A 19,785-nucleotide genomic window follows, 5' to 3' on the forward strand; every position below is an offset into this window, starting at 1 on the left:
TGATTAAATAAAATGATGCCTATAATTGCCAATTGTCAGGAATAATGTATTATTAGTCGTCATATCATTTAAGGGTCCTATGATGAATCTTTTTTTTTTTTTTGGCATTTTTGGCATTCATTGGTTGTTAAGACAGCCAGGGGCAACCTGTGTGGACTTGCCCCACCAGCTTCCAGGAAACGGCCTCACTGGGAGTGAAAGGAGGGCGTTGCATTTGTTTTGCTCGTGAGTGTGTGTTAGTGCTGGTGAATGTATGGGCCTTCTGGATGGGACAGAGACAGACAGCAGCATTTTCCAATGCACAAGAAAACGCTTTATTTAAAAACAATGCATCCAGGACTGCGTTTGGCACATGAGGCAACAAGGCAGGCACATTCATACTTAACAGATACTTTTGGGTAGCTGTTGAAGCAAACGTTTTCATTTTCTTCACAAACTACAGTCACCACACACACACACACACACACACACACACACACACACACGAGCTATCTCTGTGAAAGGTCATCATCCTTGTTCACCTAGAAGGCAGGAGATATTTACATGGTGCTCAGCCCAGTAGCACTGGCTTCTTCCAGGCCTCTGTGGCCCTTACTCTCTAGAAGCTTCTTCCCAAGGGCAGGTAAAGTTGCTTCTCACAAGACAGATGTGACTCCGATTGGTAAAGGCCCCTACCTCTTCTGAAGACCACATAACTTTCACTGTGGTTGAGCAGGGGTGGGGGAAGGGTTGCTATGGTAACAATGAGAGGCATTGGTTTTCACCTGACATGCTCATCCTGCTTATTTCTTTAATAACTTACAGTTGCCGTTCACTCACATTTTAACCTTTTAGTTTTTGCATTTCAATATAAAAGGCTTTGTTCTGCATCATTCTATCCCACGCTTTAAATGGTTCTGAAATTAAAGGTGAGAGCAAAGTAAGAAGTGCGAGAAACTGTCACGCGTTCTTCCATCTTTACTTCCGATTCATGTTTTCCCAGTTGAGTGTCCAGACTTCTGAGAATAGCATAACATCTGTGATTTTAATTCTCCCTGGGGAGAGATGTCACTTCTGAAGCTTGGCCTTGAGGATCCTGACCTCCACTGAAGCAGACATGGTCCAGATCCGTGAATCCTCGTATGGCAGTAAGAAACCAGCTCATCTGAGTAGGTGGTCTTACACTGTGGTGCTTTGATCTGCTTGTCCTAGATCAGCGATTCTCAACTTGTGGGTCGTGACCCTTTTGCAGGTTGAGTGACCCTTTCACAGGGGTCGTACATCAGATGTCCCGCGTATCAGATATTTACATTATGATTCATAACAGTAACAAAATTACAGTTATGAAGTAGCATTGAAAATAACTTTATGGTAGAGGGTCACTACAACATGAGGAACTGTATTAAAGGGCCAAAGAATCAGGAAAGTTGAGAACCACTGTCTTAGACCCTGGGAGGATTTCAGGGCCAGTTACTGATGCTTGACGAGTATCCCTCAACTGGTCTTAAACTCCACTGGAGTGGAATTCACTCTAGAGGCAAAATTCAGCTCATATGTATACTCTCTTAGGGCTCCTGGTGGCAGGGCTGTGCTTAGCCCTGGGTCTTGAAATGTGATTCAACAGCATTTCCAACATGGGGTCTCACAAAGATTCCAGATTTCATAGAGAAAACTATTGACCTTTTGTAAGTGCCTCAAAGATTACATTCAACCTGTTCTTGTGTAAACATCTCTCCCATTGTCTACCCACTTTTCTCCTCCACCTTCCTATTCAACAGGCTGGGTAGCAGTGACTATGTTCACAACAAAATAGAATTTCCTGGTCAAGACCCTTGTGCCTGTAGCTATGGGCTTCTCCTCTGGTCAGAAAGAGATGGAGGATTAGGACATTCGTTATGCCAGCACACAGTTTGTTAGAAGGACTAAAAACCACCAGAACACATATGTTCTAGCTTGCTCAGTGTAAAAAACAAACTCATTTCAACGATGATTAAGAAAAGTAGGAAACAGTGCCCAGAGTGATGGCACACACCTTTAATCCCAGGACTCAGGAGACGGAAGCAGGTGGACCTCTGTGAGTTAGAAGTTAACCACGTGCTTATATCGTGGGTACACGACATAACAGGTGCCTATATATAGATAAACTCTGACCTTTTAAAAAGCAATGTGGGAAATGTCCAACATGAGTTTCAAACATCTTCTGTGCATAAGTGTCTTACAGAACCTAGTGGATATTTTATTATGTGAGGAAAGTAGATTTGGTCCTTTGTGATTTAACTTTGATTCACTCTGTGCAGAACGAAAATCTACGGCCATTCACTGTCTGAGGAATCAGGTTCATTTTCTCCCATCATTGCCTTTCAAATGATTTAATTAAACCCACCCAAAAATGATTCCCACCAGAAAATTTCTCACTTTGTAAACCAAGCTTATTCGTTGTCTCATCACCGTGTTTGACTTCTAGGTCCTCTGTAGGGAGTGCATTCATAGTTAATGGTCTGGAAGGAGAGCATCTCTGCTACTCAGTGTCCCAGAACTACAGAGCAACATGATGCTTGGTAGAATTTATTTTTCAGAGGCCGGACTAGCCAGCAGCACCCTGCACCTCGTTCTGCCAGTCTTGTTGGCTCGGCCTCTGAAGTTGTCCAGATGTCATCCAACACAGTGATGCCTTTGAATAATTATGACTTAATCTTGGAGAAGGGTTCATCTGTTTACTTATGCAAGCTCCAGGCACGAGGCTGAGCATCCGTTGGTGGGGGGCAGACTATGAACCGGGGAGCCTTTGCTGGTGTGTGAGGATGGAGAAGCCTAACAGAATCTTGTTTGTCTGCTTCAATGCAGCTTGATGAACGCCTGTGAATTTTGTGTTGTCAGAAGGATGACAGGCGGACAAGCAAAAACCCATCCAAACATGGCAATTAAATTAGAGAATCTTTACCTAGAAGGTCACACTTTGACATTAAGAAAGCCATGGCTGACAATCTCCTAAGCTGAGGACCTGTTGAGAGACTCTCATCACCACATGGCTAAGAAATATTTGGACATCTTTGGGCCTTAACCTAAAGGGCATAATAACGTGCTCTTTTTTTTTTTTTTTTAAATAGGAATTAGTGAACTGACCAAGGCGGACTTGCTGTCTTGTTGATATGGGCATTCTAACATCCCTCAAAGCCACTGCTACCAGCTTCTAACTGGTACTCATTGATTCAGAACTGCTCAGGCAGTGCTGTGCGGGAACCAGCTCATATGTCTAAGCTAATTCATGCTGGCTCTTGGGAGCCTTGGCACATTTGAGCTGGCTGATGCTAAGGTAGTCGGAGCTGGTGTGGTTGCATACACATGGAAACTTGTAAATACTAGTTTACCAGAGCAGCTGTCAAAACATCCGGCTGCACAGTAGAGAGGAAACCGCTTTCTCAAACCCACAGAGAGAAATCAAAGGTGCTCTTGGGTACCCGTGGCGATCAAGGGCTTTTCATGTGCGAAGAGAGAAGCAAGGCCTGAAACTCCATAAAGTCGGTGCTCCCTTCCCTGGCAGGGCCTGGAACACGACAGCTGGCCATGCCTGAACGCCTTGCTTACGTGTTTTGCTCTTAGATTTTTAGTTCCACAAATTTCTGTTTGGAGGTGGGGGCTGGTTTCGTTTTCGCTCAAGTATCACAGCACTGAAGGCATTCCTCCATTTGAGGCATCGTTCAGAGTCTGAGAAATCAGACTACCTGGGTAATACTTTAGCCTCTGGGAATGAATCCCAAAGTGAATCTGAATGTATCATTTAGCTTCTCTGTTTTTTGGTTTGTCCATTTATAAAGATGAATAACCTGAGATTTTGCCTCTTTGTTTGAAACAGAGTGAAATATAAAGAACCAGCCTTGGGGGAAAGTACTAAAACCAGACTCCTCACTTTGTCTGCCAGTTTGTATCTGTTACGACTACACTGAAAAATTACTATGCACTTAAAAATGAGCAGAAATTAGCTTGACTAGAAGTGGATGGTTGAGTCATTAAGACTTTGTCTATATTGTCATGTGCCGCCATCACTTTAAGGAATATTTGATACTAATGATGAAAGGAATGATTAGCAGTCAGCTGTTCTGGTCAAAGTTGTATATTTGACTGTGAAATACTCTTTTAGTTTCCATATGTCACATCAGAACCAGTCTGGGATTTTTTTTTTTTTAGGTTGGACTTATCTCAGGATATAATGATTCAAAATGAGGATTGAGGAGCAAGAATCCTATCTCAAGGTGTTTCTCAATAGGTACCTTGTTGATACATCATTGGAACCCACCAGGTCCTAATCCTAGCACCCCACTGTCATGTGAGACTAGAGTCAGCTACTCAGCAGCAGACTCCTCGCTGATTCTGACAATAAGAGAAGAGGCGTCACCAAGGATTAAAACATCTATTCAGCCGCACATATCTTTAACAAATCTTCACAATAAAAATACATGTTCAGAAATATTACATAGCAAATAATAACATTCTACAACATTTTCCATTTGAAATGTTATATTTTGTGGCAAAGCAGTCAGAGGGTGAGAGAGGCAGGATTAGCCATTTTGGTCCTTGGTATCAACTCATCAGTGGCCCTGATGAAATGGTCCACAGATACAGTGGCCTAGACAGACTGGCCAAGATGCCCTCTATCCTCAGCACCCGTGATGTCCCATCAGAACTCTTCAAACACACATACACAGCCCTGACTCGGTAGTCAAAAGGTCAGTTATACACATCTGGGAAGTAATAGAAGCTAAGCAAATGTTTGCCTGAGGCATTCAAACAGTTATGAGAAAGAAGGCTTTGAGGACCCAGAACTATACAGAAACGTTCTCAGAATGTCACTGGAAAGGAATGAAGAACCACCAAAGTTTTTCACTACGCTTTGTACAGTCTTAGCGAATTAAACCAATGCGATAATTCGAAGTCTGTTGCTGCAGTTACAACGTGGAAAATATTTCTTGACTCCAGGGGCCCCTGCTGAAAGTTATATACAAGGAAGAGTGCACAGTCACTTCCAGCCTTGGTCTTCTAAATCATGCATACACATTATTAAAACAAGACTTTATTAAAATGAATATATTATCAGGTACATTTTCAGCTGTCAGCGCGATATCATCAATAACGGAACTGGGGTTTATCAGACAATGCTAGAGCAAGTGGCTTTTCTCTCATTTTAAGGGCGAGTGGGTGGTTTTCAGCAGTCTGCTATGGACTGGGCAACTGCGTCCTCTGCTGCTGCTGTGTACCCAGCCAGGTACATTTAGTGATCTTTCACTTTCCTCCCTTACAGGCCTTATCCATTACATTTGTACTCCAAAGATACTAGATCCAAACTGTTTTTGTTTGAGTATATTTTCCATATCAATAAGTTAAAGATGTGAAATTATAACCTCTTCAATAATTATCTATGTACATTTTGGGGAAAATTGCTAAGTGTCTCTGCATCTCAACTTTCATATTTGCAAAGTCAAGAAGGGCTAGTGAAGCTCAAAGGCCCCTCCCTTTCTATTACTCCCGTTTCCATGGGGCCGTTGAGCGATTGCCTGCGGGTCTGATGCCTTACCTGAAGTTGGGAAGCATGTATTTATATCAACCGAATTTCCTAAAACATTGTTTTTGTCTAGGCACTCACATTCATCAGCACTGATAGCCTTGGCATCAGGAGGCTGGATAGTGAGTGGGGTCTTCCTTTACACATCCATGCGGTAGCCTATGTTCAGGTGTCTGATGTTTAGGTCAGAGACAGATGGCCATATTCAGCATTGCTGGACACACGGTACTACTAAACACACTGCATTTTATAATGGTTAAAGTTACTTAGCATAAGAACACAGTCTGGGAACTCAGACCAACGATGGAGAATTTGTCTACTACGTGCAAGGTGCTGGGTTTGATCCCGAACTCCATATACTCACACAGAAACCCCCAATTTCTGGGTGTGGGAGGGAGCCATGAAAACAATCTTTTGACCCTGTCTCCCAGGATCCACACGACACAAAGAACAAAGAATGAGACCACAGGTCTAACAATGAGCGGGCTGCCAGGGGTTTGTGGATTTCCCTTTCTCCTCTGTAACGTAGTCATTTTCAGACATCCTTGGGGGCTTTGTGGTGACCTTTATTCCCATATCTGATGGCGTACTCTGTTCTAAGTAGCCAAAAAAATGAGACTGTTTCTAATAGAAAAATATACTAACCAGACCCAACCAAGTGAGGCCGACAAAGGAGGATGGAGTATGAATGTGTAGCTGCACAGACAGAAAACCCATCGGTCCCTCTGCTCTGTCCACTGCCCTTGAGCCTACAAGCCTGGGGACAGTGGGAGCGCTGACAAGTGCTGACTGCCTTCCTGATAAGGGAGCCTTCCCGTCATGACAGCGGCCAAGGGTACAACTGACAGTAATAGCCAGAAAGGCCTTTACCATACAGGGAAAACGGCAATATTTTGCCAACATTTTGTACCTATTGTTTTTTATTTTTTAAATAGAAGGGATCTACATTGTAAAGGAATCTTTAGCATTGTAAATTTGAGGTTATATTGGAATTTTTTCAGATGATCTATTATTGTTGTTGTTATATTATAAACAGAATGTGGGGATCATCTCGAGAAATCCTTCTTAGAGGCAGGGATGCACTAGCCTCCAAACCCTTCTGGTTCTGAAGAGAAGCCCATTTTCCTACTATTTTGTACTCCTGTTCAATGTATAGTGGAAGCAACAGTAGATGACAGGAAGGATTTCTTAGTCTAAACTTAGGGAACAAGTCTGTGGTAAGATTTAAAAATCCTCCCCAAATTAAAAACAAACAAAACCCACAATGTTCTGATGAGATCGAATTTAAATAGGCTATCTTGAAATGATGAACTAGCTTTGGGGATTTTCTGGTTTATTGGTACTTCATCTTGTCCAGTGCAAAGAGTCTGAATTTATATTTAGTAAGACCTAATGGGCACATTGAGATTAAAGCTCTGGAGTCAGAACTGGGCCTGGATAATCTCAGCATTAATATCCCTGAGCTCCAACCAAATGAACTAAGAGCTCAGAACTAGCCAAGTCTTTCAATACTGATGACAATGAATGCAATTCTGCCGGTTATCAGTCTCTCCATGACTCAAACCTATCATGGCTGGAGAGTAGCTGCTTGGTGTCCCATGCTTTTTAAAGAGAAAGGACACAGTCATGGTGTGGTTTAAAGAGAAAGGACACAGCCACGGTGTGGTTAAAGTGACAGAAAACAGTCATGGTGTGGTTTTCATGCCCATAAAATTATCATTGAATTTAAAAGTATTATCAAAATGGCTTATAATTTTAATTTTTTTACTATTCTGTGTATCGTTAACACTTCTTATTTCAAAATATTTACCCTTATTTCCTTTCATCTGTCTGAACGATTGCCATTCACAGAGAGTAAGATGTGCCGCCGTTGGTATTGTGTTGGGATCTGAATGGTTTTCTTTCACTAGATTGTATCTGCGTCAGATTTAGCTTCTCCCAAAGAACAACACAGCTTCAGGACCAGGGAGCATAAGGACTATGTGCCTCCTTATTGCCCTTCTTTGTAGGCCCGGTTGTTTCTTCCCAAAGAGGGACGGTGCACCGAGGACTGAACCATAGCAACAATTTTCAAAAGGGTTTACAACACTGTTAGCAATCTAGATGAGATTTCTGGAAAAGAAAGAGCTGTACCGCTGGAGCCGATGACAAATGTGCTCCACAGGCACTTGGGAAGAGGAGAGAAACTCCTATTAAAATTTAACATCAACTTGGCCAGACTTTGGGTTGAACTGGAAGAACAAAGTGCTGCTCAGTGTAAAAGCCTGGGATGGGAGAGATGTGATTTCTACTGATACAGCTGAGACACTGAGAACAATGGCCAACTGATCTCAGATTCCAAAGGTTATTTAGGACCAAGTCTTGCCATTGCGTAATGGCTTTTCTTTTTGAGACACTCAATGTATAGGCACACAGTCTTGATTTCAGAGGAAACAGAGAATAGTATCTACAATGGTCTCAAAGAAAGCAAGCAGGTCTAGATGGCTGTTGGTGGGGATGTCACAGAAAGGATCTGACCTGACTAATGCTAACATTAGCCACACAGACAAGAAGCTCTGGCTTCTTTTCTCACACCGCTTTATAGAGTGCATAACTTGCAAATAGGCTTCTTCTCTTTCCTTCACATTCCCCGGGTTTTTAAGTTAGCTCAATGCCTCTCTGTTTTGAGAGAGTGCCAAGCTCAATGCTTGAGCCAAGATAGTGGAAGGACCAGGCTAGAAAGCCCTTGTTGGACCTGCCATATCTGCACTCATGCCAGCAGATGCAATGCCACACACAGCATGGGCTTTCTTGGCGACAGAAAAAGAGGCACATGCCACTCTACCCACATAGACCACCCTGCCATAGAATAACAGTGTGGACAAGAGAGAACTTGATAAGAGGCATTTCTTAGAAGATTCATCACAAAGGAAGTCATCGTAATTTGTTCAGTTTGTCATGAACCACCTAAGTCGCCCAGAGACTTGAACAATCAAGTACAGATGCAAACATATACAAGCAAAGATAATCCAGAGCTATTCCTAACAAATTATTAAATTCAGTGGTAGTAGAGCAACAGGAACAATGTGTGTGTATGTGTGTGTGTGTGTGTGTGTGTGTGTGTGTGTGTGTGTGTGTGAGAGAGAGAGAGAGAGAGAGAGAGAGAGAGAGAACAATCTGCAAACCAGATTTTTGCTTTTGTTTTTGAAGTCTCTGATCCCCCTGGCAAAGGCGATCCCGCTGAAACTGGCCAGAATTCTCTGATTACGAGGACTATATCGGAGCAGGGCTGAGGAGACGGCAGCCACGGATGGGACGAGGGCAGCTCATCCACATGGGAGTCAGTTTATTATTAAAATACAAATGTGGGACTACTTCAAGTCATTCGCTGTGCAGCATACTTCCCAATACAACCTCACCTTTACCAATCAAGTCTAACGCCTGTGGCTTCACCGCACCTGTCCTAAGTCTTCTAAGACCGATCAAAGAGCTGACGAGGGAGAGGAGACGTCCTTCCGTGTGAGAGGCAGACAAGCTTAACCAGATTGTCTTTGGGGCTCTATTCTGGAGACTATTCAATTTGGTTTTTTTTTTTAGGGGGGGCACTTTTAAAACAGCCATTTGGCACTTTCCGTTTGGAGTTCTTAGGCACAGTGTGACAGAGTGAGCTTGGTGAGCCCTTCGCCATGCATTCGGTACAGCAGCTGAAACTCAGCAGGCAACTGGTGCGACTCTTGCCACTTGGTGGTAAATTTGGTTCCTTTTTTGTCATAGTAATGGTATGGAAGATCCTCCCTTGTGTTGGGGTCAAATCCAAAGGGCCAGAATCCATACAAGTGGATCTCTTCACAGACTGCCGATGCGAGAGTGTACATGAGAATACCTGTGCTCAGTCGTTTGGGTGACAAGTGTTTGTTTTTCCAGTACCTGGAAACGATAAGTACATGTAGATTCAGTGGCGGGTGCTGAAGGTTTCAGTCAGCTAAGCTAATAGGCAGGGCTGCGAGCTAGATTTGTCTAGACTGTTTAGTTTTCATGGAGAGAAACACTTTCGAACCCTATTACCTTGGCCTGTTCCCTTCTAGATGAGATTTGAAATGTCATGAAAATTGAATAAAAATGGAACAGAAGGGAACAAAACGATGAAGTCAGATATTTGGGATAGGTTGGTAGATGACCTGGGTTCTCCCCATTTTTCAGTAACAACCTTGGGCTGTATTCAGTCATTAAATATTGGAGTCAAGTTCTATTACCTCTTCATTCTTGGAAACGGTACCAGGGTGTGTATGTTACCCTTGCAATTATTCTCCACACGCACCTTCTCAAAGAGAAGGCCTCAGCTTGGGCTATAGATAGTACAATTGCCTTTCCTTGTGGAGACATTAATTTTCTAGACCACGAGTTCTCTTTCAATGGAAGTTCAACTAAACGTATCATAAATTTGGAAGATTTTAGGAAATAACAGGAAGGGACTATCTATTAGAGCATGCCCATCTAGATACCGGTTCTTCTAGAACCCACTTGAACTGATAATAAGATCTGTGCCTGATGTGATGCCTGGGTTCCTTACATAGGAGGGCATAGGAGTTGAGGCAATGCTCAGACAAATCAAAGAAAAAGCTCTACACGTGATCTTTCCTTTAAAATGGCCCTGGATGGTTGTTTCATTCTGACTGCATATTGGAATGATCTGAGAAGCTGTTAAGAACACACCAAGTGCTTGTCCCTTGCTCCCCTCACCACACTGAGGGAGTGTCAAGCACAGTCAAGGTAGTAAGAGTGTGTTTTAAAATACCAATTTTTATAAACAGCCAGAACTGAAAGCTGCTGGATTAGATGAAAATGCTGTATCTTCACCCAATCTCCTTGTCAAGCCATAAGGCACAACACAGAGCTCCTTAAGTATGTAAACATTTTATCACAAAGCAGATTATGCCATTTATGACTTATCCAGGGGGTTCTCAATCCTACAAACACCTGAACATAAAAAATGATATTTAAAGTCAATGATCCTTTTTTCTTTTTAAATTGTTATTTTCTTTAAAAATTGCTTTGTACGATTTAGGCACTGGTGTTACCGGGATATACCTATTTGCACAAGGGTGGTTCTTGCTTTGTGGCAATTCTGTGACTGTACACTAAGGAGGGGAAGGAAAAATAAAATGGGTTGAGTGATAAACAGTCTTTTCATTTAGCACTTGGTTACCAGTTAGGGATACATGGAACTTTTTAACTAGAATAATTCATTCATTCATTAAAAAGATAAGAGTTTTCCTCAAGAACTAAACCAACCGCAACATCTAGTGAACTGGATAGCTCCCATGCCCAGGAGATTACAATATTGATTTGCCATCTGGTGGGATATGAGTTAAATGTAATAAAATATACACACCTGTTGACATGTTGCATTATGTTTCCAGGCCAAGCCAACTGGACCTTTAGCTGACCTCTGTGTTCAACGAAAAAGTCAACTAATGTTCTGGTTACAGTTGCCGAAGTGTGGAAGAAAAATGCAGGGATCCAAAGAATGGCCCCATCCAGCTTTTTTAAACTGAGGAAGAAGTTGTTACGATCCTGAATGGTTAAAAGATTGTTGTAATATTTTTCCAGGATGCTGGGGTTGAAGGTTGTGAGGTTGGTTTTCCTCCCAACGTCTTTTTGGAAAGCCTCCGTAGGGGCAAAATTGCATCGAAAAACAAAATCTGATTTATCTATTTCTTGTCCACACTGACTGCCTGTCAAGATTCCACTGTTGCCCACCACAGCACAAATATTATAACGCTTATTCATAATGGGCGACACGTCTGGCAGCAGTGAGCGGAAGTTATTGCTAATAGAGAAAACATATTTATGGCTGGAATAGTCATAATGCATCAGTTGGCCAATCCGAACACTATTCTTGGTCAAAGAAAAATTTTTTATTACATCGACATGCTGAAGAATTTCTTGCCTAAAATAAAAAGAGATTCATTAAATGCATTCCATTCAAAAGAACCAAGTTTCTTTCTTATGCTTCTACTTAAGTCAGACACAAATCTTAAGCACACTCAATTCAAGTATGAACATACATTCATATTTGTGGACTCCAAAGGGTGGACTGTTTTTTTATAATGTAAAGGCATGACAATATATCTGTCAAGTTCTGAAGGTAATCTTTGGATGTTAGTAAATTCAATGTGCAGTTTGACCACTGTTTCTTGGTATTCCGGTCTACTCAGAGAGCATATTTGATTAAGAGGAGGCAGATGCCAAACTGTGTTAGAAAATGCAGGGAGACAATTTACACAGGCCTCAAAGAGCTCACATTAATGCACAAACATTGGTGACTTTGGCTTTGTAACTAGGGACTACTTGTTTGCTATTGGAGTGTAGTGCTCAGGAATATAAAATACTACAGTGTCCAAATACAAACTAAATAGATACGGGTTGGAACATAGTACAGTACTATCATTAAAATATGAGAATTGGACGAGCAGTGGGTATTGTTAGGAATATTTCCTAATATTAGCTCCCTGACAACGCAAAAATTCCCAATCAAGCCAAATCGAAACAAGCCAAATTAAGAAATATTCAGGTTTAATGGGAGATCTGCGCTCTGGGTGTGGGGTAAGGACCTGGCCTGCTGGGATTTGAAGTCCAGACCAGGCCTGGGGGCTGGGATAGATGCGAGGGGCTGGGGCCTACGTTCCCAACCTAACAGGTATGGCCAAATACTTATTAGAAACGAGATGATAATCTCACTAAGGCCTGCTGAATAATGAAGCATGGATCTATTTTTCTGTTTGGTTATATGGAATTACAATTTAAGTCAAATTTAAGGTAATCAATTTTTTTTTTAAAAAAAAAATCCCAAGAGAAAAGTGATACTTAGAATTGACTTCAGCTGGATTTGACATGGAGCTCCCTGTATAACTGTTACCTCTTAAGTCTCGGGTACTTAAAGTAGTCCAGAGACAGGTAACATGCCACTTGGCTTCGCGTTCTCCGGGGTCAAGAAGACAAAGTGAAACTCCCGTGCCTTCTGTAGAAACCACAGCAGGGGGACAAGAAATCTTATCAGATTCTAGGACAAGGCAGACTGGCACAGCCGGCTCAGTTTTCCTTAGCAGCACAGTTCTTACAGCGGTTGTAAAGGCAACTTCAGATGATACTGCTGAAACTCACTGAAGGTTTCCTACGAAATCGCTTGAAAAGCAGAAAGCTTTGAGAAGGCAGCGTTCTTTGGCTTGATAGCTAGGAATACCTGGCCCAGTGTAGAAAAACACTGTAATCGAGTTAGAGATGCGTTTGGTGTGGACTGGCGTAAGGTGTTCTACCATGAAAACTATCTGGACTGTCTGCAAAATTAAATTTAGATGAAAATCCCAAAGGCCAGAGCTGAAAAGCACTTCCGTGGTTTACAATTAATGGCCACAAGCTAGTTTATAATTAAGCATAAATACTTAGTTGTGATCATAATCCTATGATTATAACAATTTTTCAGAAGCACCCCAACATTTGTTTTCTGAAACCATGTGTTTCTTCTGATTCTGCTAGTAGATTATAATTTTTCAAAAAGTACAGTGACAATAAATAGCTGAGCAAAACCACAGCTCCTTCGCCGGTTTGTGAAGCACGTCTTCACAGCGCTAATGAATACACTAGATGGCTCACATTGCATGGAGTGGTATAGCAATCCCACCATGGGGGGCGGGAGGCTATGGTTCTAAAACCAGGACCACTGAGATTTCATTAATCTCCTCCCCCCTCCCCCAAACAAAACCAAACTATAATGACAAAGCTTCTTCTTGTGGAAAAAGTCTACTACAACCACTAAAGCTGGGAAGGCCTTACTGAAAACAAACAGGCAAAACTCAAACAAAATCACGCTTCCATACATATATTTAGGCCGGCATCTCCACTAGGGATGCCATAAGGCTGCATTATATTTTCTGTGTTTCAATAAGATTGTACAATAACATGTTTTTTAAAAAGTAGAGGATTATCTGTTTGCAATGAACCCTTTTATATATATATATATATATATATATTTAAAAATAGACAACTTTGGTGCATCCAGACTTGAAATCATGGTGCTCAGTGAAGACCAAATTCGGAAGGATGCTGACCATCCTGAACCTTCCTGAGGGCACAGCAAACATTTGTGAGGATGGCTACTCATCATCTCCTCTTGCTTTTAGGAGAGGACAAAGCCCATATGGGTGCAGGTGGGTGAAGTGAGGTGTAGCTTGTTTTTGTTTACTTTGTGACGGTTTTGGCTTTGTTTTCGTGCTGTTTGTTTTATTGAGTTTCAAACTTAAAAGCAACAACAAAATTAAAACCAACCTCTCTCCCTATCCTACCTTTGATGTAAAAACGCTGTCCGATTAAATGTCCACTTAGAAGGTTTCTCTTGGAGTTCATGGCTGAGAGAATTCGTAATGGGCACAAATGACGGGTCTAGAAACTTCAGCGCAAACTGTGACCTAAAGAGGAGCATGAGTTCATATAGACTCTGGCCTCAGCAAGGGAAACCCAGGGAGCAGTGACAACTCCAGCCACAACCGGAGGGGGCAGCTGGCATAGGGGCAGGCCCACGGCACAGTCCCTCTCCTTTGGCACATTCTCTGCTTTTACACACACCCGGAAGAAAGGAAGAAAAAGGGAAACTCTTCCTCATTGTCCAGCCCTCCGGGTGTAAGAGAGACCATAAAAAAGATGGCGGTCACGCAGACATCCAGGGTCAGAGCCGGATGCAGGGCTGCTGTCGGCGGCGCGGCGGGGACTTTGAGTCAGCACCGCGGACAGCAGCCATCGCCAGCCGGACCTGGCTACCCTGGCCCCGTCTCTGTGAATTGATTTTTGGAGAAAGGGCAGAAGAAATTCGAGACTCGGGCAAAGGGGGTGGGGGTGGGGGTTCCAGCCTTAACCTTTTCCTTCCCGAGCCTAAGTCTGATTGCACCCTCAGCCCTTAGCTGGAGACCCCAAGAGGCTGCCTACAGCCAGGCTCTTCTGTCCAGGCCTGGCTTCTTCAGGTTCCACATCCCCGGCCCAGCATGACTCCCTGGGTACAGCTTGTGGTTACCACCCGCCCATCAGGAAGCTGTGTGGGGAGAGCTCCTTGCGGGCACAGGTAGGGGTGGGGCTCCAGATGAGCTGTGCCCGAGCTGCGCCCCGCGGTGACTTCGACCGGGCGAGGGTGGGCGGCCCTCAGCAGAAGGCTTGCTTCCCGCAGGGGCCGAAGAATTGCAGAAATCCAGGAAAGGAGGAGGCGGGTGGCAGCGGGGGAAGGGTCGAGGAAAAAGCCCTAGGGGCTTCAAGAGAATAAACCTGCGCATCATTAGATGAGAAAGGGGAGGAGGGAAGGGGTGTAAGAGCAGTTGGCGCCTGCGCCATTAAATCGCCCCGCCAGGCCTTCGGAGCCCGCCGTTAGCACAGCCAGGGCGCCCACCTCCTGCCTTGCCCATCTCAGGGTTCAACAAACCAGGGTTCAACAAACCCTCCCGCCGTCCAAACATCATCGCCTCTCTCTCTCTCTCTCTCTCTCTCTCTCTTTCTCTCACCAACACCTCAGTTTTGAAATTGGTGGGGGGGAAGGGAACGCAGAGGTATAGGAGAAATTCAATCACATCGATTAGGACAAAGGCTTTTAGGGGGCTTTGGGTTAAAAAATAAAGTAGACAAGGAAGGGAGAAGCAGGAAAAAGAGAGAAAGGACCACGCAGTTAACGAGAAGCCCAAACACCTTTCTCTGACTGTCCCCCAAACACACCACCGACCCGAGATACCCGAGGGCACTCAAACAGAGGCCCACACTCACCGGAATCCCGCGTGGAACATGTACATTCGGGGCGCCCCCGGGCTGGCGTACTTGGGAGTGGTGAAGATGTTCTCCTTTTTCAGGGACACGTAGCTGATAAGCGATAAAATCAGCAGGGCCACGCTGAGCATGACTAGCCCTAGCACACTGGCGACTCGGGCCATTTTGCAGTTTCTCATCCCGGGCTAGGCTGGGTTCAGGGAAACCGGGGAAATCGGTCCATTGAGCGGCCAGCAGCCTGCTGGCGTGTGAGTGTGTGTGTGTGCGTGCGTGTGTGCTCGCGGGCGCGTGTGAGTGTGTGTGGCGGGGGAGGGGGGACCCAGGCAGTTGAGTCGCGGAGGGCAGGGGGTGGGGAACCACCTGGAGCCCCGGGAGAAGCGGGAGCCGCCCCCCCACCCCACCCCGGGGTCAGGGGCGAGCCTGGCCCGGAACTGAGCAGGAAGATGGAGGGTCTGCGAGGCGGCGGGGCGATGGAGCACGCAGAGCAGTGCGTCTCCAGCTGCCGACTCAGGCTCCCCCGCGCGTTTCCAGGGAGGTTGCCATCTCCGCTGCCGCCTGCAAGATAAATGTGATTGGAATAGTGTTACAGTTCGATCTAAGCACAGGATTTAATTAATGAACTCTAATCTCCTAAATAACCAGGGGGAGGGATGCGGGGGAGGGAGGGCAGAAGGGGAAGGGGGTGGAGAAAGGAGGCTGCGAGGCTGGAACCCATGCCAATGGCCTCCAGGACCCCTCCCCCACTCGCTAAGTTGAGTAGGTGGCTGTCAGGAGACTGATACCCAAACTTAGTTTAATGAACCATTCATGACTTTATAAAATACATCACGAAATAGGACGATAAATAACCTGATGCGCTACTGTGGAGGATAAACACCAGCTGGGCACCTCTCGGAGAAGCAATGAGGATTTTTTTTTTTTTTTAAAGGAAGGCAAACGTTTAAAGGCTTTCTCATCTCCATCAGGCATCAGCCCGGGTCCCACAGGCAGCACCTGCTGCAGCATCCCTGCAAGGAAGATCCAAAGAGTAGCCCAGCAGCCTGCTTTGGGGACATTAAACACACTCTAGAATGTCTCATCGTGCTCCTTGCTATACACCTGCCCATAAAGAATGGGTACTGCCGAACAAAGTTGTGTGGAAGGCTTGACTCTCTGTGTCCCTTATGCTCCTGTCAGTGTTTGATCTATGTACCCCAGCATCAAGCTTGGAACAGTTAGGCTGCAATGACTTTCTATTGCTCACTCTTGGGACTTAACCTAGGCTAGCCGTCTGGCTGGGATAGGTCACCTAAGGTGCCCAGAAGTCAGGGCCATTTTTAATGTACAAAATGGCTTTTGCAGAATCTCAAGATCCAGGTAAGAGAGGCTTGACTGGAGGGTGGTAGGAAAATTCATTTTGTTTTGCTTGACCATGTGGTTTCTTCACATAATGTCTATCTTAATATCCACTAGAAATACAATCAGTCACACTCAGAGGATGTTTACTTACTTCTTCATCTTTGCTCTTTACAGTTGGATTATGGTCTCTTCCACTTTGGCTTTACCTGCGGTTTGGTCAGCCCTGTATTGCTCACTAAGCACTACTGAAAGACAGTCAAGGTGAGAAATGGGTCTTTGGGAGCTGTGATGGTTTGGAAGAAAATGGCCCCCAAAAGTAGTGGCACTATTAGGAGGTGTGGCTTTGTTGGAGTAGGTGTGGTTTAATTGGAGGAACTGTGTCACTGTGGAGGCAGGCTTTGATATCTCATATATGCTCAAGCCATGCCCAGTGTCTCAGACTACTTCCTCTTGCGTGAGAAGCTGGATGTAAGAACCCTCAGCTCCTTCTCCAGCACCAAATCTGCCTGCGTGCTGCCTTGCTTCTTGCCATGATAATAATGGACTAAACCTCTGAAATGTAAGCAAGCCCCAATTAAATGCTTTTTCTTTATAAGAGTGCCCATGGCCATGGCTGTGGTGTCTCTTCACAGCAATAGGAATCCTAACTAAGACCAGAACCTTTTCTATAAAGCAAGTAGAGATTTCTCCAAGAGATTTCTTTTCTGGGCTTTGGCCTTTATGAAGGTGGGATCATTTAATGGCATGCACTTCCTTAGAAACTGTAAAGTCACCAAAAGGGAGGCCCCTTGGGCTGTGAACTCCTGCAGAGCAATTACTGTCTCATCTTGAGGGAATGTTATTGAAAATCAGGCAAGTTCTCTTATCAAGTACATGTCTGGCTGTAGTCAGCGACACACAGGATACTTCCGTTGCCAACGACAAGGTGACCACCTAGTACCCCCTGAAGAGGTTTATACCAAAATATGAGGACATGGGGCAAGAAGACAAAGATAATCTTTTCCAAGTGCAGCCTTTTGTTATTTAATGTTTAGGGGCTCAGGAGATGGCTCGATTGGTAAAGTGCCTGTCCCAAAAACTAAAATGGCAAATGATATAGGATGACACCTGATGTCAACCTCTGAAATTTATACACGTGAACAATACATGTCTGAGAGCTCACATGTCCATAGACACATGTATACACAACACAATTTCAGAAAAGTGTTGTGTGCGTGTTACTTTTGTGTTGTTGTGAATGGGATGCCTATCAGAAACGAGCGGAGGAGGGAAAGGCTCAGTTTGTTGCTGCTCAGGTTTCAGTCCACTCTGCTGGGAAGACTTGGGCAGGTTCATGGCCTTACAGGTGCTTTGCTTAGATCCAGGTCAGGCATCAAAGAACACTGCCTTCACAGACAGTCTGTAACCTTCAAAATCCTGCCCTCAGCCACCTACTTCTACCAGTCAGCCCTACCTCCAAAAGGTTCCCCAGCCCCCAAAAATAGACAAGAGTTCAAAATCAGGCAATGGGGGGCATTTCAGAGTGAAATCATGACACCTGAATAGGATGAATAAATCATAATTCTAAATAATCACTTCAGTATTTTTAGAAGAGAGGGTTATATGAATATAAAATGCCAAAAAGACCAAGATCTAATGAGCTATCCAGAAATTCCATATGCTGGAAAAACACTTAATGAATGCAGGGAGGCATGGCATAGAGAGGCGGCTGAGGGGGCACCTGACTTCAGAGCTGCCTCTGGCATCTGTGTGCTCTGTGGCATTGGTTGAGTTACTAGCTTCGCTGAGCTTTAGGCTCTTCATTCGCAGAACCAAGAAAGAACATGCCAGGGATTAGAGTGACATTTGTCTGAATTGTGGTTATTAAATATGAGTAAAACAAATGGGGCAAGTTTTTACCATTTTTCTTTACCCCCTAAGTGTCCTGTTACAGAATGCATGGGGAAGGATGCACCTGGCAAGAGGCAGTTTTCTGTAGAAAATGACAAAGACCAAGAAACTCCCTTTTTCTCTTGGGCCATTGGATATAAATTCACCCTGCCTGGATTTAAAAGTTGTTTTAGGTACCAGGCATGGTGGCACACACCTTTAATCCCAACCCTTGGCAGGTAGAGGGATGGGGAGCTCTGTGAGTTCAAGGCCAGCCTGGTCTACAAAGTGAGCTCCAGGACAGCCAGGATTATGTAGAGACACCCTGTATCAAAAAACAAACAAACAAACCGAAAATAGCAATAAACAAGCAAATGCCCCCTAACAGTTGTTTTAGGAACTGGAGAGATGGCTCAGCAGTTAAGAGCACTTGTTACTCTCCTGGGAGACATAGGTTCAACTCCCAGAACCCACATGGCTGCTCACAACTATCTGTAATTCAAGTCCAGGGGCCCTCTTCTGGCTTCTGCAGGCACTGCACACATGTGGTTTAGAGACATGCATGCAGATAAACACCTACACACAAAAATCTAAAAAGTTTAAAAAAATTAAAAAATTTAAAATGTTCTATTACTTCTGCTTAGCAGAGGTCTATGAACCTTCTAATTATGGAACTTCAAAGAACAGTTGCAGCTCTTGGATACAGGATTTTTCGGTCTTGGATTGTAGCTTTTTGTTAAGTTAAAAATAATTAAGACACCGGGTGGTGGTAGTGCATGCCTTTAACAGCAGCACTCAGGAGGCAGAAGCAGGTGAATTTCTGTGAGTTCAAGGCCAACCTGATCTACTAGAACTAGTTCCGGGACAGGTGCCAAAGCTACAGAGAAACCCTGTCTCAAAACAATAACAACAACAATAACAACAACAATAAAGGTACCTACTAAGGTTTTCAAATCTCACTTTGGTAATCATCTCCATTTGGAAGTAAAGGGGTGAAAAGAAAAAAAAAGCATACTTTGTTTTTAAACTTTTCTAGGGGAATTGTTACTTTGGACAGAGTATTGACTTCTTCTTGCCCACATTTTGAAAATACGACTTTACGATTCTGTGTCTCTTCACCAAGTCATTGGAAAGTCTTGACAAGATGATACTTTTATTTTAAATACCAGCGTTCACTCATTCACTCATTCATTGATTGATTCATTCCTTCATTTGTATCTGTTTTCTTTCACCAGTTCACTAAATAAAATAAAATCAGTTATTCA

General features: G+C 43.9%; 1 protein-coding gene and 1 long non-coding RNA gene across 2 annotated transcripts in view; one reads left to right on the forward strand and one right to left on the reverse strand.

Annotated features, from left to right (window-relative positions):
- Positions 1 to 11,509, forward strand: part of LOC146891704 (uncharacterized) — a 62,764-nt gene extending 51,255 nt beyond the window's left edge. The window contains exon 2 of the long non-coding RNA XR_015734689.1: positions 10,936 to 11,509. This is a non-coding gene — a long non-coding RNA (uncharacterized LOC146891704). The remainder of the gene's footprint in view (positions 1 to 10,935) is intronic.
- Positions 4,374 to 15,866, reverse strand: St8sia3 (ST8 alpha-N-acetyl-neuraminide alpha-2,8-sialyltransferase 3). Its single transcript, XM_048419616.3, has 4 exons — positions 15,314 to 15,866; positions 13,858 to 13,980; positions 10,908 to 11,465; positions 4,374 to 9,442 (listed from the first exon to the last, which is right to left on the reverse strand). The coding sequence occupies exons 1-4, from the start codon at positions 15,490 to 15,492 to the stop codon at positions 9,160 to 9,162; spliced, it is 1,143 nt and encodes a 380-aa protein (XP_048275573.1). The 5' UTR covers positions 15,493 to 15,866; the 3' UTR covers positions 4,374 to 9,159.
- Between the last annotated feature and the right edge of the window lie 3,919 nt (positions 15,867 to 19,785).

Source organism: Myodes glareolus, chromosome 13 (genome assembly GCF_982192425.1).
Source record: "Myodes glareolus chromosome 13, mMyoGla1.1, whole genome shotgun sequence".
In the NCBI taxonomy this organism is placed as follows: domain Eukaryota; kingdom Metazoa; phylum Chordata; class Mammalia; order Rodentia; family Cricetidae; genus Myodes; species Myodes glareolus.